This window comes from Balaenoptera musculus, chromosome 8 (assembly GCF_009873245.2).
Source record: "Balaenoptera musculus isolate JJ_BM4_2016_0621 chromosome 8, mBalMus1.pri.v3, whole genome shotgun sequence".
Classification (NCBI taxonomy): domain Eukaryota; kingdom Metazoa; phylum Chordata; class Mammalia; order Artiodactyla; family Balaenopteridae; genus Balaenoptera; species Balaenoptera musculus.
This window is the reverse complement of record NC_045792.1, coordinates 71,598,740-71,625,788: the sequence shown is the minus strand read 5'-3', so window position 1 is coordinate 71,625,788 and position 27,049 is coordinate 71,598,740. Positions and strand designations below refer to the sequence as shown.

General features: G+C 54.1%; 1 protein-coding gene across 1 annotated transcript in view; it reads left to right on the top strand.

Annotated features, from left to right (window-relative positions):
* The window catches only part of PTPN5 (protein tyrosine phosphatase non-receptor type 5), a 40,261-nt gene extending 17,045 nt beyond the window's left edge, over positions 1-23,216 (top strand). The window contains exons 5-16 of the mRNA XM_036861317.1: positions 9,017-9,210; positions 9,754-9,861; positions 10,093-10,170; positions 10,662-10,903; positions 12,251-12,440; positions 14,877-14,961; positions 19,025-19,104; positions 19,288-19,425; positions 19,957-20,067; positions 22,229-22,389; positions 22,481-22,594; positions 23,029-23,216. Coding sequence (XP_036717212.1) covers positions 9,017-9,210; positions 9,754-9,861; positions 10,093-10,170; positions 10,662-10,903; positions 12,251-12,440; positions 14,877-14,961; positions 19,025-19,104; positions 19,288-19,425; positions 19,957-20,067; positions 22,229-22,389; positions 22,481-22,594; positions 23,029-23,122 — 1,595 coding nt within the window. The 3' untranslated portion in view covers positions 23,123-23,216. The remainder of the gene's footprint in view (positions 1-9,016; positions 9,211-9,753; positions 9,862-10,092; positions 10,171-10,661; positions 10,904-12,250; positions 12,441-14,876; positions 14,962-19,024; positions 19,105-19,287; positions 19,426-19,956; positions 20,068-22,228; positions 22,390-22,480; positions 22,595-23,028) is intronic.
* Positions 23,217-27,049: the final 3,833 nt, after the last annotated feature.

Below are 27,049 nucleotides of genomic sequence, written 5' to 3'. Positions count from 1 at the left end.
GCTCTTGCAGAATGAGTGGCAATATGTCGTGTATATATATTTTTAAAATTTGTGTCTATTGTGTTGTGTTCGGTCTCATTCTTTTCGCTCAGCCGTGTTTCTGAGGTCCTTCCATGGTGCCATATGTCCTCTGATCCTTCGCTTCTAAGGGCTGCAGAGTATTCCCCAGTGTGTCCCTGGACACGGCCTACCAGCTTCCCCAAGTGATGGGAATGTAGGTGCCCCACTCCTCCCACCCCACCGCAGATAGCACAGGAGGGAGCTTCGGCGTATGGCTTATGTGTTTCCTAGGACTAGGTAAGAATTTTTTGGAGCAGAAGCACGTATTTCCAGAGTTTTCTACTTCCCAGATTGGTTCCAACAGAGGATCTGGAACACAGAGAACCAGGAGGAAATGGTGTGGGTGGTAGCTGGGGAGATACACAGGGGACAGAGCATGCTGGGCCTTTACTGATGGCCATGGCAGGGATCTTGGTCTTTATTCTAAGAACAAGGGGAAGCCATTGAACGAAACTAAAGCAGGGGCTCAGATTTGTTTTTTTAAAAAGGCAACTGTGGATCTTTAGCAGTAGAAGGGCCCTTAAAGACCCCTAGGCACACTCTTTGAGTTTACAGAAGGCCTCTGAGGCTCACAAGGCAGTGAGATGCCCAGGGTCACACAGCCCACGCCTCACAGAGCTAGAACTGCTACCCAGGCCTCTTGACACTGCCAGTGTTGTGAGCCTCCCCAGTTACTGAGGGCAGCAGCCCCTGGAGGGTTGGAATTTGTCAGCACATCTGTCCCTGGCGGGTCTTGGGTGGCTCTTGCTCACCTCCTATCCCCTGGACTTTCCTAGACCTCTGAGAGCATTTACCAGGACCTACCAAGGAACCCCAAACCAGGACCCAGCCTTCTGCTGTCAGGGAGGGAGGCCTCAGACCTTCAGATACCCACAGGCAGCCCCTGTGAAACATCCCATGCTGGCTTAATGAGTGAAAACTGAACCAGAGGGTTAAAGACATGCGTGCCAATCTTGATTCTGCCTCTTACTCTCTGGACCTCAGTTTCCTCATCTGTAAAATGGGAGGGTGGAGCAAGAGGCTCTCCCAATTCTGTCCCTCCCTCCCCACATGTTTGGGCTTAAGTCTCAGGCACTAGGGACCTCTGGTACCCACTGCCCAGGGCCTCTCCGTTGGTTATTTTAGTGCTCACCGTGGGCTGGAGGGAGGGGGTAGCTGCACCCTCAGAGTTTCATTGACCCTTTTCACCCTTGTATTTCTGGGCCTCCGCTCCAGAGAGGCACAAAGAACTGAGCCTTTGTTTGCAGCAACAAAGCTGTTTGCAATTTCATATAGAACCATTTTATTATATCCCATGCAAAGAGTACTTGAGTTGCCTTTTGTTTTGAAAGCTTGTTAGCATTTCAGATTTAATTAACTGACAGAACAAAGCTGCCCCACTTCCACCACCCCCAGCCCATGCCCACTCCATCCACCGACCCCAGGTGCCAGTCGGCAGCCTCAAAGCCCCCGCCCACGTGGGGGCAGGGCACCCACTGTCCTCCTGAGGGGCTCACCTGGCAGATGAAAGGGAGGTCCTGTTGCCTGTCCCTCATGCTCCCCTCCCCTCCCCTCTTCCCCTTCCTCTCTAAATTCTGCTGCTGTTTACTGAGCGTTCACCGTGTGCCAGGCACCAGGCTAAGCACTGGGCATTTTTTACCTTATGGCATCCTCAGACCCCAGCCAGCAAGGCTTAGTGGATCTGTTGTCCAGAGGATAGATTGAGTCACTTCCCCAAGGTCACACAGGTAGTAAATGGCACAGTCGGGCTTCAAAGCTAAGTCTGGGTGACTCCAGGGCTTTGGCTAGGAGCCCCCCCAAGGAGCTTCCTCCCCAGAAACAAGGCACTTGTAGGGACAGCAAGAGCTGCAGTGCTGACTGGATAGGGCCAGGTCCTAGAGATAGTTCTTGTTACAGATGTACCTCCTTTTATTGCGCTTCGCTTGATTGGGCTTCACAGATACTGCGGTTTTCACAAACTGAAGGTTTGTGGCAACCCTGCGTTGAGCAAGTCTGTCGGCACCATTTTTCCAATAGTGTTTTTTTAAATTCAGGTGTGTCCATTGTTCTTTTAGACATAATGCTACTGCATACTTAATAGACTACAGTAGAGTACAGACGTGACTTTTGTATGGACTGGGAAACCAAAAAATTCGTGTGACTTGCTTTATTGCGGTATTTGCTTTATTGCAGCGGCCTGGAACCAAACCAATAGTGTCTCTGAGGTACTTGGAAATCTGCCTCCCAAGAGCATCCACACACTGGTCCCATTCTCACCTCTTGACGTGCCCCCTTCCCTAGCACAGCCCCCTCAGGTGTCTGCAGACAGGACCCCGCCGCCTCCACTCCCCTCCATCCCTTACAGTGAGGTAAGAGCAGTAATCCTATAAACAAGTGTCCGTGTCTAAGGGTGGGGTTTCAGACACAGTGATGGGCTGTGGAGCCCAGCACCATCTCCCACAGAGATGAGGCTGTACTTGGGAACACATGGAGGGTCAGGAGTGTTGGAGATTTCTTCAAGATGCTGTGGTGTGGAGAGCAGATCACCTGAGCGAGTCTCATCTGGTGGGTTGGTTAACGGTATGGGCTCTGGCCGCAGGCTGCCTGGGTTCTAGTCTTAGCTTCTGCCTATTGTTAGCTGACTTGGCCAAGTGACTTAACGCCCGTGTGCCTCAGTTTCCTCATCTGTAAAATGGGAGTAAGAGCAGTACCTTCTAGCATTGTTGTGAGGATTAAATGGGTTAATATACGTGAAGCACTTAGAGCAGCACCAGCGTGTGGTGAGTGCTCAGTAAGTGTTAGCCCTCAGTGGTCCTGGCTCTACGTTTGGCTGACTGTTGACTTACAGCAAGCCACTTTCCCTCTCGGCCTCAGTTTCCCCATCTGAGAAACTAGCAGACTAGACCAGATGCCCCTCAAGGCTGGTCTGGCTCTGCCCATCAGTGGTTCTAGATGCTCGCACAGGGCTGAGTGTGATGTTCTGTTGGTCAGCGCCCCCATGACTGTGGGGGCATGGTGGGGGGGTCCCTCCTGGCCATGTTTGGGAAGAGAAGAAAAGCTGAATGGGACAAGAGCTCCCTCCTCATGTAAATAGAAACAGGCCGAGCCAGCCTTCGGCTCCAGTTCCGCGGCTGGCAGCCGGCAGCTCCAAGGATGAGTCACCAACGGGAGCAGCCACGTTCTGGGGCTCGGGCGGGGCCAGCCCCGGGGCACACCATGGCTGCAGAGTTTAATGGTGGGATTTGGATGCCAGGTGACAGGAGAGGGATCATGGTGTTTCCACATGCCCAAGGTAAACTCTCAAGGCCATTTGCCTGCGTGCCTTACCCAGGGCCCCTAGAGCTTTGGCCCAGGATGCAGAGCTCCTGCCTTCCAGTGCGCCATCGTTTCATAAGATACGGCCTTTGAGGAGCCAGGATCTGGCACAGAAGCTGCACCGCCACCCCCATGCAGCTGGTTAGGGTTCAAGGATCCCCAGACACAGGGACTCCCTCCTTCCCAGGTTCTCATCATCTCCCAGGTTCTCATCATCTCCCTGCCTTTGCTGCAGTGACCTCTCCTGAGAAGCAGTTTGGCAAAGCGGAAAGATCACTTGGCGTCAGGAAGGCCTGGGTTTGCATCTCGGGTCTGCACGTACTTGGGCAAGCCACTTAACCTCGCTCAGCCCGATTTCCATGCCTGGAAAATCCCTTTCACCCCATGCAGGAAGCAGGCCCGAGAGGAGCCCAGTGTTCTGTCACTGTCAGCAAGCTGCCTCTGAGTCAGGGCTTCGTGCATGGCAGAGCAGCTACCGTGCTGTGAACTATTGAAAAGCCAGTCCTTGACACAAGCAGCCGCCTCTCACCGGCAAAACGGGGCTGACGATGCCAATGTCTACCTCACAGAGAAGCAAAAGGAACTGCGTGCGCACAAGCGCTTTGGGAGCTGCATAGAGCCTACCCAGGAGACCTGGCGTTCTCATTCCGGAGCGAGACAGTGAGTGGAAGGGTGGACAGGGTGAGGAGAAGGGCTGGCGTGATCTCTAGGAGCAGGACCTGGAGGACAAAGGACAAAGGAGCCCAGGACCTCTGTGGTCCACGAGGGCGGGCACTGTGTTGTTCACTGCTGTATCCACAGAGCCTAGCCTGGTGCTTGGCAAAGTATTGATATATAATTGGTGCTCAATAAATGTGTGTCGGACTCACACATGAATGAGCAGAGACTAAAATCAGCCCAGTTCTCCACCTCCCCACTGCTACCACCTGATCACAGACCTCTGCTCCCCACCCCTGAGATCAGGGGTTCTTAACCTGAGGTCCGTGGATCCCCTCCAGAATTACATGCAGAATATAGTGTGTGTGTGAAGATGTATCTTCCTGAGTAAAGAAATGTTAGATTTCTGCCCAGAAAAGCTTTTTTTTTTTTTTTGACTTTTTAAATTTATTTATTTATTTATTTTTTGACTGTGTTGGGTCTTCGTTTCGTGTGAGGGCTTTCTTTAGTTGCGGCAAGCGGGGGCCACTCTTCATCGCAGTGCGCGGGCCTCTCACTATCGCGGCCTCTGTTGTTGCGGAGCACAGGCTCCAGACGCGCAGGCTCAGTAGTTGTGGCTCACGGGCCCAGTGGCTCCGCGGCATGTGGGATCTTCCCAGACCAGGGCTCGAACCCGTGTCCCCTGCATTAGCAGGCAGATTCTCAACCACTGCGCCACCAGGGAAGCCCCCAGAAAAGCTTTTAAATAAACCCTGCTCTGAAAGGTAGGCATCTACCAGGCACTCATTTGGATTCATCCAGCCTCCAGGGCTGCCAGGTACCCTGTGGGTTTAAAAACAAAAAACGGCTTCCACCCTCGTCTCTGAGAGGTGCATACAGGGCCCCGCCAGCCTGCAGTTTTTCTTCTACCCCCTTAAGGTGCCAGGCTGTTAACCTGCCATCTTTCATATGCAAAAGTGATGTCAGGGGGCCTGTCTTCCGAGTGGCTGCTCTCCGGCTGGGTGGGTCTCACAGAGACTGGGACTCACTCTCAATCTCTCCCAGTCCCCCCACGTGCCGTTTAGGTGTGACAGGTGAAAGTCGGGGTCCTGAACCTGGGAATATTAACCAGGCCTCATAATATCTGAACTTAGAACAGTGCCCTCTTTTTAAAAATAATTTTCCTCACTACAAATAAATATATATGTATATACATTATATATTTATCTCTATACGTATGTGCCTATTTACTTATTGGAGGAAATTTAGAATATATAAACAGGGACTTCTCTGGTGGTGCAATGTTTAAGAATCCGCCTGCCGATGCAGGGGACATAGGTTCGATCCCTGGTCCGGGAAGATCCCACATGCTGTGGAGCAACTAAGCCCGTGCGCCACAACTACTGCACCTGCGCTCTAGAGCCTGCGAGCCACAACTACTGAGCCTGCGCACCACGACTACTGAAGCCCGTGCGCTCTGGGGCCCGCGTGCCACAACTACTGAGCCCATGTGCTGCAACTACTGAAGCCTGCGCGCCTAGAGCCCGTGCTCCTCAACAAGAGAAGCCACTGCAATGAGAAGCCCGTGCACGGCAACAAAGAGTAGCCCCCGCTCGCAGCAACTAGAGGAAGCCTGTGCACAGCAATGAAGACCCAACGCAGCCAAAAATAAAAATAAAAATAAAGAATATATAAACAATGAAAAAAATCACTCTATTCTCACCCTCCTCCAAAGAACTATTGTTACTACTACCTGTCTTCTGTTCTTCCCATTTACCGTGTATGATGTTCATTAAACACTTCCTGTGTGCCCGGCGTCCACTGTGCTGCACGCTCTCCAAGCACCACTTGAGTTAGCCTCTCATCTTTCTTCGGGGATTCTCCACCTTTTTATATACTTTCTTAATTTTTAAGGCCAAGGAGAGCAGACTGTTTTGTAACCTTGCCTTTCTCACTCCACACCATCGAAAATCTTTCCCCATTATTAAATATTTATCTACAGAGTCATTACTAACGGCAGCATGATGACGTTTTATTGCAGGCAGGTTCCAGGCTTCTCAGACTGGGGTGCATGTACCCCTGAGGGCAAAGCCACAGGATAAATGTAGAACATTTTCCTGAAGCACAAATTTGATTCCAAGCTCTGGGAGGGAAAAAAAACACATTATTTTAAGATCAAAACAAGCACAGAAATGCCATACAATAGCATAAAGAACACCCATGAATTTTAAAACAAAGCAGCAAAGTCCAGGATCATGTGACTTGCTGTTTTTCCCCAAAGACCCATGTCCCCTCTGCTCTAAGGATGGGAGAAACATCTAAGAAGCACTGTGTTCTCCCTCTTCTTACAGATAAGGAAACTGAAACCCAGGGGGGAGAAAGGATTGCCCAAAGTCCACAGTGTGTGTTACGAGCCAAGCCAGGTGGCCCCTGAGCTGTACCCCTCCTACCTGTCCGTATTTGCCGTCACACATCGACTGCTTTTTCTGAAGGTGTGGGTGGAGAACTTGCCACTTGGGTAATCAACCCTCTGCTTATCAATAGTGAAAACTCTTGGCTTCCTACGTGATCCATCTCTTAGCAGCGGCTGGATCTGAGGTATCTGCTCTTGTGGTTAGTAACTATAGCCTCCCTGGGCAAAGGTAGATGCCCTTAGGCTCCACCAGCACTTAGATTTTTCACTTAATGCACTGTATTGTAAACACGCATCCACTGGTCTGTTTTACCCAGCTGACTTGAGCCTTTTGAAGGCAGGAGTTACGTGTTGTCATTATTATTATAATCTGATGTTTCTTGAGCAGCTACTAGATGCCAGGTGCCAAGTTGGATGTTTCATCTATAGGATCTACCGTCTTCATCGCAGCTTTGCAAAGAATGTATTATTATTATCCTTGTTTATCACTTACCCATCATCATTCACTCATTTAGGAAATATTGATTGTAGACTTACATGCCAGGACTAGTGCCACATGCTGTGGACAATCAGGATGAGCAAAACCAATACTGCTCCTGCCCTCATGGAACTTACAGAGACTGGGAGAGATGATATTCAGCAAATAATTTTGACAGACTGGAGTGAGTGTACTGTAGCTCAGAGCCTGTCCAAGTGCCTCAGTTCAAACCCACCTCAACCACTTATTAGCCTCTCTGCACCTCATCTTCCTCTTCTGTAAAATGAGGATAATAGTAGTGCCAACTTCATAGGGTACCATGAAGAGTGAATAGATTAACATGTGCAAAGCACTCAAAGCAGGGCTGTGTGGTCGCCAAGTGTATTGTTGCTGCTGGTCGTATGAAGGAGAGATGTGGGTTGCTGGGTGTGTGTGATAGGGGAGCCCCTACTTTAGGAGACAGATGATTGAGTTCTACAAGATGAATAGGAGTCAACTTGGCAAAGTGTTTTGGGGACAGTTGATGGGAGCAGGATGTTGGGGGGATGTTCCTGGCAGAGGGGACAGGATATGCAAAACATGGGGTGTGGGCTCACCCGAGGAACTGCCAAAGAGTGTGGCTGGACCACAGCAGGTAGGGAGCTATACAGGGTCAGGTCTGGGAAGGAGGAGCCTGGGAGAGAAATACAGGTATCCCCAGGATCACCGCGTTGTTGATCCAGGCCATGCGAGATGCTCAGCAAATACTTGTCCCGTAACCAAGCGAGCATGCAGACAACTATGTTGGCCTCACATGGTCTTGGCTGTGGGTGTTCCGTTGTCTCCCAACTAGAAAAGGAGTCCATTGTCCCATATACACAGTGATAGGTGGACCGTCCCATCCCCACCATCAAGCCGTATACATCCGTCTTGATGGTCCCTCTCTTCTTGGCAATAGATTGGACGGTGTGGGTTTAGATGGGGAGCTCCAACCTCTGGGGCTCACTGAGGTGGTGCTGCTGGAATCCCCACACTCCACCAGGGCATCACATCCAAGCCAGTGCTGTTCAGACTTGTTTAGTAGTGGAACCTTGTGTTGAAATCATCTTAGAGGAAGCCCAGTATATGGAACGGTATTGAACAGCTTCCACGGCTGAGGCCCAGGCGTAGGGACCCAGAGCACTTGGTCATAGCTGGTGCACCTGAGAAAACACCAGGGCTCCTTAAAGCACAGTTAGAAAACCAGGGGACTTCCCTGGCGGTCCAGTGGTTAAGACTTCGCCTTCCAATGCAGGGGCCGCGGGTTTGATCCCTGGTCGGGAAGCAAGACCCCACATGCCTTGCGCCAAAAAAACCAAAACGTAAAACAGAAGCAATGTTGTAAAACATTCAATAAAGATTTTTTAAATGGTCCACATCAAAAAAAAAAAAAAAAACAACAACTTTAAAAAAGAAAACCAAGGGAAGGCCCCCAACCCCCATTTTCGAGGTGTGGAAATTGAGGTCCAGAAAGGAGGGGGTGACTTTCCCAAGGTCACACAACCAGGGATAGACCCAGAACTGGATCTTAGACGTTTGACATCAATTCTGCTACACCGAGATTTTCCTTCACACCATCCTGACCACCCCCATCCCCCCTCAGTGTGGGGTCTTGAGGTGGGGAAGGGGCACGGGGCTGTGACCTTGTCAAGTGTCCAGCGTCTCCCCCCCTGCACACACACCGAGTCAGGGCGCAGAGCATGAGAGACAAAAGCCCAGAGGGCAGGCGTGGGTGGGCCGTTCAGGGTCACGGCCTGGTTATGCCGTACCTTTTTTTCCCTCTCTCTTTTAATTGAGTTTGAGGTGGTGGTTTTTTGTTTCCTTAAGGAAGGGAAAAGAATGAAGCTGCGTAAACACCACGACGTTAACTCCCTGAAAAACCTCCTGCCATTTTAACTCTGTTACTGGAGAAATCAAAGAGAAATAATTTGTCCACCCACACTTAGCTCTTTCTGACGAAGGTAGGTGAATATTGCTTTGCTAATCGAGGGTGACTGCTGGCAGCGGAGCCAGGCTGACTGATCCCGGATTGAGAGGAAGCCACGGCAGCCCCAGAAGGAGCGGTCCGCCGGGGTCGCCAGGGCCCGGATCACTGGCCGTGTGTCCGCCTTCCGCAGGTGTCCCCCAGCCGGTAGGGATGGAGGCGCTGGACCAGGCCGAGGGGCCCACGGCCTTGCAGAGAGAGATGCCGCTGCCCCCGCCTCCTTCACCGCCCTCAGAGCCGGCTCAGAAGCGACCACCCCGAGGCGCCAGGAGCCACTCCCTCACCGTCAGGAGCAGCCTGTGCCTGTTGGTTGCCTCCCAGTTCCTGGTAAGGACATCACAGGCCTTGCGGGGCCTGGAGGGAGGGTGGGTTGAGGGACGGCCTCCACTTCCTCCCCGAGATGGCCGCCTGGGGACACAGAAAGATGAGGGGCCTCTGTGGCGTCCCTCGTGACTCCAGCCCTCGGGCTGGTGTGAGGAGAAGGCTGGAGTTCTGAGCCACAGCCTTGATGGATAAGCCCCTCACGCCCTGACCTCAGAAGCAGGACCACAGGCCCACTCCCAAGCCCCTGGCCCCACAGGGGTCCTTCTGAGGGCTTCCTGTCTCTGGAGGCATCTCTGGGAGACTCTCCTTGTTATGTGTGTACCTGGTGGGGTGGGAGGGTCCCCTCTGGGAAGGGCTTTCCCTTGGATCCCTTGAGTCAGCTTTTCTCCAGGGAAAAGTCCCGGGCCCTTGCCCCGGCTGCGCAGTCTGGACCTTGGGGGGCCAGGTTGAGGCTGAAGGGGAGCTCTCGAGGGTGGGGAGATGGGGGTATGTGGGAGCAAGGAGCCCAGGCTCCAGACTCAGTGTGCTGCCCCCCGGCCGCCCCAGCTCGCCTGCGGGATGCTCTGGCTCAGCGGCTACGGCCCCATCTGGTCGCAAAATGCCACAGACCTCATCTCCTCCGTGCTCACACTCCTGGAGCAGCTGGGACCCTCGGTGAGTAAGCTCCAGGGAGCCCCAGGGCAGGAGGGAATGCTTGGGGGCCTCCAGTCCCCCCAACCCCTGCCTGGGGCTTGAGTTCAGAAGATATTTACTGGCCCCTGAAGTGCTTCTCCCTGGCCCCCACCCAGACCAGGTCCAAAGTTTTCAGAGCCTTGATTTTATCCCTGTTGAAACATGAGAACTCTGCCCATCCCCCGTCACCCTGACCTGTTTGATGTTCCCCAGGCCTGGCTGGCTGTTGGGACCTGGGACGTCCCTAATCTGCTGCTGGTCTCTCTGTCCGTGATCCTCGTCACCACCTTGGTAAGGCTCCTCCTGAACCAACCTCCGTGCTCCCCTCCCGTGACCCTGAGGCCCGATCCCCACCTTCTCCCATTTGACCTACAGACTAGATATTCTGGGTAGGGCTGAGGATGGAGTACCCATCTCCTTCCACCAATGTGCCCAGCCTGGGGGGAGAGGTGCCGTCTTTCTCAAAATTGGTTTGCAGCATTCTTGGCTGGGGAAAGGGGCTGAGGCAGGGGGAAGACTGGAGTAGGAACTCTACCTCCACCCCACGAAGAAGGCTTCAGTCCACAAGAACCTGAGGGTTGGGGATGGAGAGGGCCGGGAGGACGTGATGGGGGTGGAGCCTCCCATCTAGGTGAGGGGTGGTGCGATGCAGACAGCTCCCAGGAGGGTAGGGCTGCTCCAGACACATGGAGGGGCAGGGGGCTCAACTCCATGGGCACCCCCTCACCCAGGGGGGCTGCCGGAATGGTCCTCGGTCCATGATGCCATATGCCCCCAACTAGGTGTGGCACCTCCTGAGGACTCCCCCAGAGCCACCCACCCCGCTGCCCCCCGAGGACAGGCGCCAGTCGGTGAGCCGTCAGCCCTCTTTCACCTACTCTGAGTGGATGGAGGAGAAGGTCGAGGATGACTTCCTGGACCTGGACCCTGTCCCTGAGACACCTGTGTTTGACTGCGTGATGGACATCAAGCTTGAGGCCGACCCTGCCTCACTGACTGTCAAGGCCATGGGTCTGCAGGAGAGGTGGGTGCAGTGGAGAGGTGGGCTCTGCGGGCCCTGGAGCTCTCAGCTCCTGATCGGAAGGGCAGTTGCCTGACTCTGCCTCCCAGTGCCCAGGGAAGAGCTGAGCTCATAAGCCCACCAGTGGAGACACATCCTCTCCAGGTCTGATTCACATAGATCAGGATGCCCCAAGGTGAACGCTAAGAAATGCTGTTACTACACACAAACACATGGGCATACACAAGTGTACATACGTGCACGCTCACACGTACACTTGTGGTTTGGATAGGTTTCTTTACTGCAGGACGTGTCGGGACCTTTAACATGCTTGTAGTCATTGTAGATTGACTAAGGAGAGTGTGTGGCATTCCTCAAAGTCATCTGACCACAGAACCCTACAATTTTTTTTTAAAATTTTTTGTTGGAGTATAGTTGTTTTACAATGTTGTGTTAGTTTCTGCTGTACAACAAAGTGAATCAGCTATATGTATACCTATAACCCCTCCCTCTTGGACCTCCCTCCCACCCCACCCCCATCCCACCCATCTAGGTCCTCACAGAGCACCGAGCTGAGCTCCCTGTGCTACACAGGTTCCCACTAGCTCTCTTTTATAGTGTCTCATAGTGGTCCGCAGAGCACACGTTGGGAGGTGTCAACACTCTCTTTTCGGGGCTTGGCTGGGTAAGCCAGATCACACCAAGGTTGAGTTGCCCACATGATGTCATGGAAAGAGCACTGGACGAGGACTCGGAAAACCTAGCTTCTTGTTTCAGCTCTGCCACCCCGTCACTGTGTGCTTGGGCCGTCCTTGTCCCCGCTGTGGGACTCCGATTCCCTCTCTATGTCACGAGGGCGTTCCTGTTCTGTGCCCTGAACACAGTAGGGTTTGCTCCGTCTGCTCATCCTCGCTGCCGCTGTGCTGCCCTTGGGACCCCATCTTTCCCGGGCCTCTCCTGGATTCTGCGTCCTTGCAGACTGCCGGTCCGGGGCTGGTATACAGAAGGTCGAGCCCTGCTTCTCTGCTCCAGGCAGGCACCCTCTCTGTGAGCTTCCTGGGGCCACAGGGCTGGGAACTGCCTCCAGCAGTGGCAGAGGCGAGTGCAGGGAAGGACTGTACTCAAGGGCCTTGCGTTGAACCTTGGGAACCGCGCTGAGGCCACACTCAGCTACTCCACCGCAGGCACCCTAAGCCTCGGGGCTGAGCCTCACGCCCCCTGTGTCAGGGGTGATGTCACACCCACTCCTCTCTCTGGAGCCCACCTGGTTCCCACCCCCATCTCTCCCTCCCTCATCCTCCTGCTCCAAGGCCCCCAGCTGATGGCCCTCCTTGACCCTGATACTCACCCCTCCTTACCCGGTCCTTCCAGGAGGGGCTCCAACGTCTCCCTGACCCTGGACATGTGCACCCCGGGCTGCAATGAGGAGGGGTTCGGCTATCTCATGTCCCCACGCGAGGAGTCGGCCCGCGAGTACCTGCTCAGCGCCTCCCGCGTCCTCCAGGCCGAAGAGCTTCACGAGAAGGCCCTGGACCCCTTCCTGCTTCAGGCAGAATTCTTTGTGAGTCCCCTTGAGCTGGCCACCCTGCAGGGGGCAGCCCGTTCTGCTCATGTTGATCCCCCCAGCAAGGCTTTGGAGCGGGGTACCCCAAACTCAGCATCTGATAGATGAGCATCATTTCATTCTCACCTCTCCTACTGTCTTGTTTTCTCTCTGGGCCTCAGTTTCTCATCCGGAAAATGGGGGTAAAAATAACAGGGGTGTTGCAAGGATTCAAGAGGTGCAGAACGTTTGCAAAGCGCCCATGGGGTGATTGGTGTTTGTGGCGTTCCCAAGTCTTTATCATCCAGGACTGTGCTCTGAAAGCCTGAGAAAGCCTTAGAAAGCTTTCTCTTCTTTTTTTTTTTTTCCTTTGGCCACGCTGCGAGGCACCAGGTATTGAACCTGGGCCCCAGCAGTGAAAACACTGACTCCTAACCACTGGACTGCCAGGGAATTCCTGAAAGCCTTCTCTTCTGACTCTCCCGTTTTCCCACCCTCCCCCTGCCCGACATCACCTAACATTGTTCGTCCTCCTTTGAAATCTCTCCAGTTCTGTGATGCAGGCTTAGGGTGGTCCTGATCACCTCCCCTCTAGACTTATGCAGCAGCCTCCAGCTGCCTCCTGTTGGACTTTGAGGGGCCCATAAATGACACCCCTGTTTCACCTGCCTGAGCACTCAACCAGTTAAGAGCCAAGACATGGAAAATCACAAAACCACCTTTATTTTTGCTGATAAAGCCTAGGTTTAACATGAGGATTAGGTATGTAGCAGTAGGGAACTTCCTAATACCAACCACCAGAGTGAACAAACTTTCCACCCACCCCGGGCAGTGCTGGCACATCGCCGGCCTCACCTCATAGGGGTGCCCTATAATTCTTTCTTGGCAGGAGGGCCGGGAAAGAAGGAGGAAGGAAGGGGCTGGGGCCCAAAAGCCCGGTTCCTCAATCAAACACACTCATTGGGTAACCCGCCCACCTCTGTGGGTAGGAACGGGCAAGAGGCCGTGAGCATTTGGGGAGAGTCCCTCTTGGGAGAAGCCAGAGGGATGGAGAACCCGTGTGCCTCCCTCACAGCTCCCCTCGCCCCAGGCCACCCTGCTCCCTACCTGGACCGGATGACTCTCCCCTCTGAGAAGCCCTCCATCACCCTCTGACCCGTTGCTCCAGATTCTCCAGAATGTGGCACAGCCTGCCTTACCTGAGTTGAACGAGCGCCAGACTCCTTTTCCGGACTTATATCCCCATCCCTGCAGGGACTGTCCACTTCAAACTGGGCCCAGCACCGCCCCCCAGCCCCAGTGCCTTCCCTGTCATCATCCCCCACCCTGGAGGCCCCTAGGAAGCCTTCCTCGACCACCCAGCCTCAGCTGCCATTCCCACGGCCACACCTCCCCTTGAGGAAAGGGCTTGCATCCCCTTGTCATCTCCGGTTCAGTAGATCATTGTCAGTTTTGCTCAGAGAGTAAGAAAGGGGGGGTGCCCACACACCCACTCCACGGGCGCTTCTGCACGTGCTTTTTATTCTTTTGATTCTCACAACCACCCTAGAAGGTAAGTATTATGATCCTCATCGTACAAAGCACATACTTAGTGTGCCCACAAACAATGAACACTAAACCATGTGAAGTCAGGTGCTAAAGAGTGTGGACAGAGGGAAGGGGTGTGAAGAGAAGACAGACACTGGGGAGTCATCCCAGAGAACATGGGTCGGGGGGAAGAGGTGAACCTTAAAGGCTGGGAAGGATTTGGGGTGATGAAGAGGGGTGGGACCGGTGCTCCCCACAAGCTGGGTGCCATGAGCTCAGACCTGGAGGCTAGCTGGATACTGACAAATTAGCCACAGGAAGAGATGGGCACAACTGGAAGGTGGGTCTCTTCAGAGCAGCTGGTGGTAAAGAAAGGCCGGATCGGGAAAGACCTCACATTCCAGGCAAAGAAGTTCCAACTTGGAACTCTTGACATAGAGAGTGATTGGGAGGTGCAAATACAACTCTGGGAGGCCCAGAAGGAGGCTCCTTTCCTGCTGGAGAATCAGGGAAGGCTTCTTGGAGGAGGTGGCATTTATGATGGACAGGAGGACATGAAAAGATGAGGATGGAGTGGATGTTACTACAGAGTGCGCAGCACTATCCAGGGTCCTGAGGTAGAGACACCCAGGGTAGGAACACGGGTCAGTAAAACCACTCAGTGTGGCTGCAGCACAGGGTGCAGAAGAAGGCAGTGATTTGCCAGGTCACTTTTTCTTCTGTTCTTATTTGAGTGTCTACTATGTGCCAGGCTGGCCCCCAATAAACAATGGTGATAATAACATTTATTATGCACTCAGCGTGTGCCAGATCTGTTCTAGATGCTTTTTATGTGCACTAACTCATTTAACAGTCAATGTTTGTGAATGAATGCATGCACTTAAGTCAACCCACCTCTGCTCACACCCCCATGTCCTCCTCCTGCAGGAAATTCCCATGAACTTTGTGGATCCGAAAGAGTATGACATCCCTGGGCTGGTGCGGAAGAACCGGTACAAAACCATCCTTCCCAGTGAGTACTCACTGCCCCAGGGGGTGGGGGCAGGCTCCCCCTCACCTGGGAGCCACTTCACCCTGAGGAAGGCCTTAACCCCAGAGTGGGCCTCCACGATCACGAGGAGAGGGGACGGAGGGTGCAGGTACCCAGTGAAGGGAAACACCCCCTTTAGAGGGTAGAGGGCTCCTTGTTCCTTCACACAGCACTTTCCAGACCCTTGCCCTGTGGAAGCCCAGAGAGAAAGAGGAACAATAACAGCAGCTTCTAGACAGTTCGTGGTGGCTGAAAAGTCTTATCACATCCTTGGTCTCTTCAGAATGGGCAGGTTTTAAAGATAGGACATTAAGGCTCAGAGAGGATAAGTGGCTCATCCACTGTCACACAGCTAAGACGTACAGAACTGAGTTTCAAACCGGGCCTGTGACCCCAGAATTGGGCTCTTTTGTCTACCTTGAGTTCAGTTTGGCCAGATTGTGAGTCCTTTAACAGGCAGAGCCACCCTATAAGGGAATGAGCTGCCTGGCAGGTAGTAAGCTCCCCATCAGTCAGCGTATTCAAGCTAGATTGCATGAGCAGTCCCCTGGAAGGTCTGGCAGGGATTTTCCCCCTTTGGGGGCAGTTAGACCAGGTGACCTGATATTCCTCTTTTAGCCCTGGAGTGTCATTTTCAGGTAACTTTCATCAAGCCCCTATCTGCCTGTCACCCCTGCCAAGTTCTTGCCCCAGGCCCCAGGGCTAGCTTAGGGGGTGATATATTGAAACCAAATCCACAAACCTGCTCCACTCAGTTTATGGAGTAACGAGGCTTTAAAAAAGCAGTTTTGCCATTAGCATCTCCAACAACATGTAAGATGTCATGACTTATTTTTAACTTTTAAAATATCGACTTGTGGTTGCTATGGTTACACAGTGTCTAGGTAGTTCCGGTTAAACAAAGCACCATTTAAGGCCAGGATGCAATATTCAGGGCTGCTCACCTCTTCCCTCCTCTTGCCGCCCTCCACCCACCCAGCCCAACCTGGAGGGAGGGGTTCGGGTACCCCACAATCTAGGGCTTTGCTGGCCACTCAGAATAGCCACTGGGGGAGTATGGGAGCCAGGCCATCACTCCATTTGGTCCCCACTGGATTCCTGAGAAGAATCCAGCCTCTAGCCATGCCCTGAGCCTCCAGGTCCCCGAGCCCAACAGAGAACCTTCTCTATGGCCAGCAAGAATTGACCCTGTGCCTTCAGAGACCGGGCTGGGGTGGATGGCAAAGCCCCCTCTCAGATCCAGGACACTCAAAGGTTTGCTTTCTCATTCATTCTACACCATGACCAGGGCCTGAGAATTCAGACATGAATGAGACACAGACTCTGTGCACAGGGAGCTCACAGTCTAGTGAGAGAGACAGATCCATGGACAGTTCCAGTACAGAGTGACCCAGCAGGCAGCATTGAGGACAAGATGCAGGGGAGCTGCACCTATATGAATGAATGAATGAATATCCCTCAAATCTAGCTCCCCCTCTCCAACTTCACTGCCAAATTACTTTTTTGAGGTGAGGGCTTCCATGTTGCCCAGTGATTTTGGGGGGTCGGACGTGCATATTGCACAATTCCAGGGGTGCCATTTACATGGACTGCATTGACATAGTGCCCCCTGGTGTTGTGCAGGGCAGGGCAGCCCTCTGACCCTGACACTTCTTATGTGGATCATTACAGTAATGTAACTAGTCTCCTGAGTCCCACATTCTCTCCTTCTGTCCATCTTCTACCATTGTCACCAAAATGATGCAAAACAGAAAACTAATCATGTCATTCTCCTCTTTAAACACTGTCACTGTTACCCCATAATCCTCGGGTTGAGGTCCAGCCTTATGAGCGTGGTTTATCGGACCCTTTGTCAGCTGGTTCCTCTCCAGCCTCATCTCTCCCCAGCTCCCGCCTGGCCCTGTACACTTGAACTGGACAGAGCGGTGCTCCCTACGCCGCTTTCTCCTGGTCCTTCAAACCCAACCCAGGTGCCCCCTCTTCCATCTGAGCCAAGTCAAGTCCCCTCTGTTCCCTCGTCCCCAGTGCTCACAGGCCATACACTGCTCGACCGCCTGCCCAGCAGTAGGGGACAGGGACCGGGCCTGGCTGATCTAGGAGCCCCCATGCTCAGGCACAATGTCAGGCTCAGAGTCCACGCTTGGTAGGGTCAATAGAACCATCACCATTCTCACGGTGGTTCCTTGATATCAAAGGCCCTGGTGTCTGGCCAGGGGGTCTAGTGCCCACTTCTGAGTCCTAATCTGGGCAGGCACCACGAGGAGAAGGGAGGTGGCCCACACAGTGCTGCCCGCGCCTCTCTCCCGCTGGTCACCCAGAGCCTCCTTCCATTTACCCTCGCTCTTCCCCATACCTGACACCCCTCCACTCCCTCCTCCACAGGAGCTGCCCTGTCCCTACCTCCCCCCACCCCATCACCTGCCCAAACCTCAAGCACTGGGGCCGGGGCATGAAAGGGCCAGAGAGCGGGAGGTGGGTGTCATGTCCCATTTCATCTACTGGGTTTGGGATCCTTCTTTTTTTTTTTTTTTTTTTAATGTCTTTATTGGAGTATAATTGCTTTACAATGGTGTGTTAGTTTCTGCTGTATAACAAAGTGAATCAGCTATACGTATACATATATCCCCATATCCCCTCCCTCTTGCGTCTCCCTCCCACCCTCCCTATCCCACCCCTCTAGGTGGTCACAGAGCACCGAGCTGATCCCCCTGTGCTATGCGGCTGCTTCCCACTAGCTAGCTGTTTTACATTTGGTAGTGTATATATGTCCATGCCACTCTCTCACTTCGTGGGATCCTTCTTTTGACCTGTTAGCTTATAGTGGGACTTGTAATGATGGCAGTAATAACAGCAGACACGTGCCCTATAGTGTTCACCATATGCTGGGCCGAGTTATGGGTCTGAGGACTCACTAGCATCTACTCTTGAACGTTTAAAAGATGAGTGAGGTTGTGATGGAAGGAATGTCCCTAGTTTACAGAGAAGGCACAGGGGGACTAAGTAAATGGCCTACACTGACACTGCCAGGACTTGAACCCAGCCTTACTGGTCAGTGGTGTAGGCTCCTGACCGCTCCTCACACGGCCTTTGAGAGCCCTGTATGGGGTACACTGGCAGGGCCTTTAGTCCAGCCCTCCCTCCACAGAAGAGAACCTGGGGCCCAGAGAAGGGAGAAGACAGCCAATTGGTGACAAAGCCAGACCAGAGCCCCGGGCCCCGGGCCCCGGGCCCCAGCTTCCTGCCCACCCCACAACCTGCCGGCTCAATCCCAGCTTCTGCAGGCTCACAGAGCAGACTAGTCAATACAGGGAGGCTCTAGCTGGAACAAAACAAACCCAGGAAGAAGAGCAGGACGTTGTGAGAATCTGCTGCTATGGGATTTGACATGTGAATAGATGGGGGTGGGGGGGAACCCTTGTGCACGTGTGTGCCATCTCATCTCAGACGTGGAAGACTTTACTCCTTTCATAGTAATATTCTCCCTCAGCGTCCTACCCAAATCTTAGCTATAAAGTGCTTTACAGTTTAACGTTGCACTTTCACATCTGTTTTCTCATTTATCTTCCCAACAATCCTAGGAAGTAGGCATCTTTACCCCCATATTACAGATCAGAAAACCGAGGCTTAGAAAGGCCATGTGCTTTACAAGCTTACACGGCACGTTGGGGACAGTGTATACTCGAACTCAGCCCTGCTGTCCAGGATGCATCCTCTAGGGAATTTCTTACTGATTTAGCTTTCTCCTCCCCAGAACATGAGGCACAGTGAGGACAGGGCAGCTTAAGGGACACATGGCAAGGGGCGGCGTGGATCCTACAGAGGGAGAGACCTAAGGCCTCTCTCTGTACTGTCCTCTTCAGCCTGGGCCTCACCTGGCTGAGTGGGCCACAGGGATGGGTCAGTGTTTTGCTTCTGGGCAAGGGAAGAAGGAACTTCAAGTTCCAGAAGAAATGTGGGTGCCCTGAAATGGGCCAGACAAAGTGGGCTCTGCACCAGGGGGACTGCATATGTTAAATCCCAGCCTCACCTGTCTCCCCCACCCCAGACCCTCACAGCAGAGTGTGTCTGACCTCACCAGACCCTGACGACCCCCTGAGTTCCTACATCAACGCCAACTACATCCGGGTATGTAGCCCCATCCCGATGGCCTCTCCCTGAAAGGGAGGCCCGAGTCAATGGGATCCATCCTCTAGGCTTCTCCCTAAGCCCATGTGGCTCCTGCCAGCCCCCGGGAAGAGCCTGAGTGTGGGGACTGGGCCCCAGGAGCACGGCGTCTGACCCTGATGGCCTGGCCTTGGCTGGCCGCAGGGCTATGGTGGGGAAGAGAAGGTGTATATCGCCACTCAGGGACCCATCGTCAGCACAGTTGGCGACTTCTGGCGCATGGTGTGGCAGGAGCACACGCCCATCATTGTCATGATCACCAACATCGAGGAGATGAACGAGGTAGGCACCCCTGTACCTTACCAGGTGTCTGCTGCTTTGTGCCCTGAGCTAAGCGTCTTGTTTCCATATTAATCCTTACAGCAGTTTTGTGAGGTTGGTATGTTCACCTCACTGCCTGCCAAGGGGAGGAAATGTGAGGCTCAGCGAAGTTAAGTCAGTTGCTCAGAGCCACACAGAGAGTCAGAGGCAGAGCCTGGAGCTGGCCTCTCCACCTCCAGGGCTCAGGATCTTAACCACGATGCTCTGCTGCTGCTCAGCCTGCCAGGGCTGTTGCTGGCTACTTGTACTCATCACGGCCCATTTACTTGAACTCCCATAAGTCCTTCAAAAGGGGTATTATTTCCATGTTCCAGATGAGGAAACTCAGGCTCAGAAAAGGGAAGTAACTTACAGGTTATGAAGCTGAGATTTGAACTCTCTAACTGCAAACCTACTGCCCTGTTACCTCTCTTCCCGCTGGCCTGGGAGGGGTATTGGGGAGAGTATGGCTGGGGTGCTGGGAGTATCAGAGCCTGATCTGGGCCCCTGCAGAAGTGCACCGAGTATTGGCCGGAGGAGCAGGTGGTGTACGACGGCGTGGAGATCACTGTGCAGAAAGTCATCCACACTGAGGATTACCGGCTCCGACTCATTGCTCTCAGGGTGAGGCCTGGGGTTGGACTGGGCTGGGAAGATGGGGGACTCCACAGCCAACAGGGTCCCAGAGGCCATGATAGCTGAAATTAAGGCGTGTGTCACTCCCAGGATTTACTGATCAGCAGGAACGAGGGAGAGTGGTGAATAGACTTGGAGGCCAGAAGAAGGACCAAACCCTCCGTGCATTTCATATTGTTAGGTTCTCTCCGTCCACACTGTCATTCATAATGTCTTCCAGCTCTGCTTCAAATGTACCCAAGGCCAGGACTGTCTGGAAGAGGGGGCTTCAGCAGCTTCCAGCACTGTCCTTAAAACTGAACTTTGAGATCCTGCCTAGAAACATCCTTTTACCTGAGCTTCCAGCCTGTAGTATGACACCGTCCACCAGAGGGCAGGCGCTCCTTGCTGCATTTGGGTTGCACAGGGAGGTTGTGGTTGCACAGAAAAAGGAAAAAAAAAAAAAAAGAGAGAGAGAAGAAGACATACAAAATATGAGCAATTACAGAACAGTCCAGAAGAGTGGGGGGAGGTATCCTCCCACCCTGAAGTTGTGCTTCTTCCAGGCTCAGCATAAGAGAGGAGATTGTTCCTTTGGAGTCAGGAGAATTAGTGCGTTCTGTTTTTGAGAAATCTTATGACCCATGTTTGGGGAAAGTGGTGCCACTGTAATAACCCAAAGTCTGGAAGAAGTGAGCTGGATGCCAGGAAGCTGACATCCTATCCAGAAACAGCCTAGGAGGTCCACTGATGCTGGCAGCCACAGGGTCTGGATAGGATGTCAAGGGCCTGAGACTTGTTCCTCTGAGCTGCCCCCTCCCACTGGAGAAGGTGAAAGAGGGGGTGTCAAGGAGAACTCAGCCCCTGGAGGACAGTGCCCAACTAAGCATCTCCAAGGTATAGGCTTGCTTGCGGGCGAAAAGGGCCAGGAGGTAGTGGGCAGAGGCCATGGTAGCTGCCACAGCCAGATAATGCAGGGGTGCAAGGAACCAGCTTCCTTTTTACCCCCGAAAGATATGCTGGGGCTGTCTCATCTTCTCAGTGCTGCCGGACTGGTTAGGGAAGAATTGGGACAGCTTGGGGCTTGCGGGTATTTACTTCTGTCCATAAACCTTTACAAGCACCTGCTCTGAGCCTGGTTCTGGGTTGGGTACTGGGAACACAGAGCTGTCCAAAGCCTGGACTCTCTCCTGAAGGAGCACCTATAAAATGGTAAGTACTGACATAGAAATAGGTAAGAGCACAGAAGAAGGAACCTTTGTCAGCTAGGGTGCTTAGGGAGGGCTTCCTGGAAATGGTGGTGCTGAATGGGGTTCTGAAGGATGAGTAAGAGTTGGCTAGGGGGCAAAGAAGTGGCGAGAGCATTCCAGGCAGAGAGAAGGTAAAAGTAAGGGCGTGGAAGATAGAATAGCTCTATGTGTGTATACGTGGAGGAGGTGGGGGATGCAGAGGTTTGATCTGCAAACCATTTGGAGTGCAAGAGAATCAAGTGCAAGTTCACAGGAGCAGGAGTTGGGCCTGAAGGGTAGATACTGAACCATGTGTCTTATTTGCCTGGCTGAATACTGGGGAGGGTGGGTTTGATTCTAAGAGCAATGAGAGCCATCAAAGGGTTCTGAGCAGGAGAGCAGCCTGTGCTGTAGACAGACCGTTTTGACACTGTGGAGCTCGGGCCGTCAGGGAGGAGGAGGGAGGGTCTCACACAGTTGAGAGATGATAAAGACCAAAGTGGAGGCGGTGGTGGTGGAGAGGATAGCACGGAGAGGGGAACACTTGCTGGGGTTGGAGGTGGGCAGGGAAGTATACTGAGGCAAGAGGAAGGGTCCCAGGGCTCTTGGGGGGTGACTGGGCTGTTAAGGGGTGACCAGGAGACAGGAGTGAATTGGAGAAGGGACTCTTCGCCTCTCTTGGATGATCTTGGAGTTGCTGGGGCAGAACCCACGTGAAGACCAGTGCTGTCGCTGCTGACCAGCCCCTGCTGCCCACCTGGCTTCGGGTCTCTGTCTGGTGCCGCTGGGTGATGTGGTATAGACGGCAGAGGCCCGAGGCCCCACTCCCTGTGGCCTCCCTCCTGTGTGTTTCCTCCTTCCCTCCCATCTCCATCTCTGGGCTGATCTGTGGGCTCAAAGAGTTCACGTGTATCTCGGGTGGGCCTCTGTGTCCTGGACAGAGTGGGACAGAAGAGCGAGGCCTGAAGCATTACTGGTTCACATCCTGGCCCGACCAGAAGACCCCAGACCGGGCCCCCCCACTCCTGCACCTGGTGCAGGAGGTGGAGGAGGCAGCCCAGCAGGAGGGGCCCCGCTGCGCCCCCATTGTCGTCCACTGCAGGTGGGTCCTCCCAGACACCCACGAGGGCAGGGCAGCTTCCCCCACCCCTAGGCTGCCCTGCCCCTCACCCACCCACGCCCTCGGCCCTCAGTGCAGGGATTGGGAGGACGGGCTGCTTCATAGCCACTAGCATCTGCTGCCAGCAGCTGCGACACGAGGGCGTGGTGGACATCCTGAAGACCACGTGCCAGCTCCGTCAGGACAGGTCAGCCCATGGGCGGGGACTGAGCATGTGGGGAGCTAGACCCCTGGGGGCAGCAGAGAGAGACTGACGTGTGCATAGGGTGAGGGTTAGGGGGACACACCCTGCGGGGACTGACCAGCGGACAGGAAGTAGGGAGGACAGATGGGTAGAGGAACCGGATCCAGACAGTTGGTGGCTGGATGAAGAGGGGAGAGAAACAGAGCTGGTGGACAGAGGGGCAGGGGCCGAGAGTGGTGGGACATGTCACCTGTGTCCCCGCTGTCTATGCCAGAGCTGGGAGGGACAGGAAGGGGGCGGGGGAGTGGCTGGCCAGGGTTGGCCTCTCTAAGCTGCACAAAGGCAGAGTCCCTGATGTGCCTCAGATGACTGGCACTCTGTGGGTCTGGGGGCAGGTCCCTCCATGACCCCGTCCCCACTGTGCGTCTGCCGGGCAGGGGCGGCATGATCCAGACGTGTGAGCAGTACCAGTTCGTGCACCACGTCATGAGCCTCTACGAGAAGCAGCTGTCCCGCCCGTCCCCCGAGTGACCACACTCCTCCCCGAGGTCCTCTGGGTACCACCCAGCCTGAGTCTGGGCCCTCATCCCGGCCACACCCAGGGCCCTGCCTCGGGTCCAGCCTGCTCCCTGCCCCTCCCACTTCCTCCTCCTCAGTCTGCTCCCCCCAGCCTGGGCCTGGCCCCTGCCCCCCCCCCCACAACGTAGCTCTTCCTACTGTACATATTGGGGAGTGGGGGAGGGTGGGGGAGGGGTGTGCCAGGCCAGGCCAGGCCTGGGGCCCCAGGGCCTGACCCACGCTGCGCGACCTGGGGCCTCAGTTTTTAATGATGGTTCCATTGCTACTTGATCCAAAACATTTCCGTGCCGCACTCCACGTGTCCTGCTGCAGCGTGTTCTGTCTGTCCATCCATCTCTGCTGTCTGTACCGGACACTGTGTCTCCTCAGCCCGGGAGAGGGGTAATGAGCTCCAGCCCCCAAGTGGCCCCGGCAGAGGTGCCTGCCCCCGGCCTCCAGCCCCACTTCTCCCAACAGGCAGATTGCACTTTGCCCCTAGTTACTGGGACCAGGATAAGGACGGGGGGCCTAAGGACCTGGAGGTCAGGCACAGGGAGCTCCTGAGGGGGTGGCAGAAAGATCTCAGCTGGGGGAGAGGTCTCTGGGTGGTGGTGGGGGGAGGAGTATCGCAGCCAGGGTGGCCTCTGGGTGTCAGATGCCCGCAGGGGGCAGTGAGCAACCCACGAGGCATCAGGGAGGAAGGGGACAGATGGGGACAGTGAACCTAGAGGACCTGGGCCACGGTGGGAGAGGGGGAGCTCCGAGGGTAGGGTGGGGACTCGGCCCCAGATATGTGTGAAACATTTTTCGGTGTCACTGTGGGAAATCCCTCCCAGAAGTCTCACTGCGTGTAGCTCTGCGTGTGTCCCATGTCCATGCGTGTGTTGAGAGCCCGTCAGCAGGGCGTGCATGACTCTTTGGCAACATGTGTTATCTTGGAGCCACGTGTTTTTATTGCTGACTTTAAATATTTATTCCACGGCAGACAGAGACATTTGGTGTCTTTTTATAATTTGCTCATGGTCATTGAATAGAGCAATAAATGGAGCATTTTGAGCAAAACTGGGTCTGTGTGATTGCCTCTCCCCTCCACTCCCTGTACCCCCGTCTTTGTACACACACACACACACACACACACACACACACACCCTGACCCTCGAGATCCCTAGCACCACACACACACACACCCTGGCCCTCGAGATCCCTAGTGACACACACACACACAGACACACACACACACACCCTGACCCTCGAGATCCCTAGCGACACACACACAGACACACACACCCTGGCCCTCGAGATCCCTAGCACCACACACACACACACACACACCCTGGCCCTCGAGATCCCTAGCGACACACACACACACACACCCTGGCCCTCGAGATCCCTAGCACCACACACACACACACACCCTGGCCCTCAAGATCCGTGGGACCCCCTTGTGGATGCTGGGAGTGTAGCATGAATCCAGATTTGAAAAGCCAAAGTCCATTGAGCAGGATCCTCACACACCCCCACCGTCCCACCCAGCCAGGAGCCAGGGGCCTTGGGGAGCCACAGGGACAGGTGTTGGAGGTTTCCAGAGAAGGAGAAGTGGCTGGCAGGCCACCAGCTTCGACAGATGGGCCAGAGAGGTCAAGGCTGGAGCAGGGGGACCTTCAGCTCACACAGGCCCCTCCCTGTTGGCCAGCCCACTTATCCCTTGTTAGCCCTGCAGGTCCCAAGAGCAGCTGCAACCCAGCAATTTCCCCTGTAAGGCCTGGGCTGAGAGGAAGCCCCACCCAAGGAGCCTGGGGAATCTGCCCCTAGGCAAAGATCCTGCGCCTCCTAGACACTCCTGCTCTATTCTTATCCCAGCCCCCAGGGATGCAGGAAAAGTAGCTGTCATGCCCTTGCTGACAGGTGTGGGTCAACCCAGGGCAGGAGGGAGTCCAGGGCAGGACTGCTAACCAACCAGCAGGTCCTTACAAGGTAGCGAAGCCTTGAGTGGGCTGGTTGAGGGTCTGGGCTGCAGGTATACTACAGACAAGGAGGAAAGAACAGGGAGTGCTTGGGCAGCTGGGACGGAGGGCCCAGAGTAGGGGGGCCTGCTCTCCAGCCACCCTCCAACAAGAGGATGGGCCCTCCTACCCTTCTGCCCAGATTAGGGGGGTTGGGCGGTAGGAGTGGGAGCAGGGAAAAGAGCTAACAATTCCCCCTCTTCTCCTGGGGTGGCCCTGTGAGGCTACTCAGGCTCTGCAGGCACCACATGTAGAGCACAACATGAACGGTGCCCCCTGGATTTGTGCAAAATGACAGACCTGCCAGACTGTCCCCAACTCACCCCCTCCTGGTCCCTGGAAAACACAGACCTGTCGCTTTGTTCCCCAAGCCCTGTTGGCCACACACACACACACACACACACACACACACACACACACACACACACTGCCCTTCAGCTCAGAAGGTCCCACCCGGCAGCAGTGAGAACCAAAAGCTCTGCACAAGGGACCAGAATAAGTACCCTGGGACCACCACCCTCAGCCACCTGCCTACCCCATGCCCCACGTTTCCTCCAGCCCTGGCCTCAGTCCCCCCATCCCCCAAAGCAGTGTGCCAGCTCGCTGGGACACCTGCAGAGCCTGAGTAAGGGATCGCCCCCAGGGGGGCAGATACTTAAGGAACCAGTGACTTCTGGTGGCCCCATTGCTGGGGGAAAGGAAGAAGGAGACTGGTCAGTCTACAGCCCAGGCACCAGCTGCACCTCCAAAGCTGCGGGTGGACACAGCATTCGAGGGTTAGGAGGGATTGGTGACACGAAGGTAAGGCTTGCATCTTTCCTCAGGAAAGGGACAGGATCTGCTAACTTCTGAGCCCAGAGGTGGACAGCAGGAGCTGGGACAGCGGAGTGGTCTCAGAACCTGGAGGGAGAAGCAGGCCAGGCAGAGAGATATCATGGGATGAGGGGGTTAACTTTAGCCCCAAACCTAATTTGGAAGAAGGCTTTGGGGTCCCCTGGAAGGACACTGGACTGGGAGTCAAGAGGCCAGGATTGTAGTCCGGGTGACCTTGGACAGGTTATTTCTCTGACATCAGTTTCTCACAAACAAAATAGAGGTTTAAAAACCGCCACTCTGGTTAAATAAAAGATGGTATGTATACCCATTCGTTGGAATACTGTGTAGCCGTTAACAAGGATGAGGAAACTTTATGAACTGGGATGGAAAGATCTCCAAGATGTAGAAAGTGAAAAGAGGGCTGAATAGCGTGTATAATAGGCTACCTTACGTGTTAAAAAAGGTTAGAGACAAAAACATATTCCTATTTGCATGAAGCAGCTCCAGAAGGAGCCCAGAGACCACAAGTGGTTACCTGCTGGGGAGGGCTGGGAGATGGAGGGGCTTGGGAGCCGGAGGGAGCCTCTTCACATAGATGTTTATATTGTTTTACTTTTTAACTATATGATTGAACTACCAATTCAAAAAAAAGTGTAAGAAATAAAAACTCAATCTCTGTCTTTACCATGTCGCAAACGAAAGCAGAGCTGTAGTAATGCTTTGTCATCTGTCTCAGCATTCCCCCAATGCCAGGGCTCCCCAGGGCCCAGCAAGAAGATCCGCAGTTTCCTTTCAAGGCCTGCTCCAGTGTGGCTTAGTCAGGAAGTTCCTTCTCAGGTCTGACTTCATTCCCTCCTGATAAAACCTCCAGCAGTGCCCCCCTAGTTCCATGTAGCTATCAGTAGTTATCCTCAACTCCCTCTGGGCCTTACTGGGTGTGCTGGGTAAGTCTAAATCCTACCTCCTCCCCCTCCAAGGACTTGGAATAGTTTGGTACTAGTCAGTGGAGGACAGGCCCATTGGTCCTTGTAGCCAACCAGGGAAAGGGAGACACTAAGGGAAGAGAAGAGAGGCCAGAGAG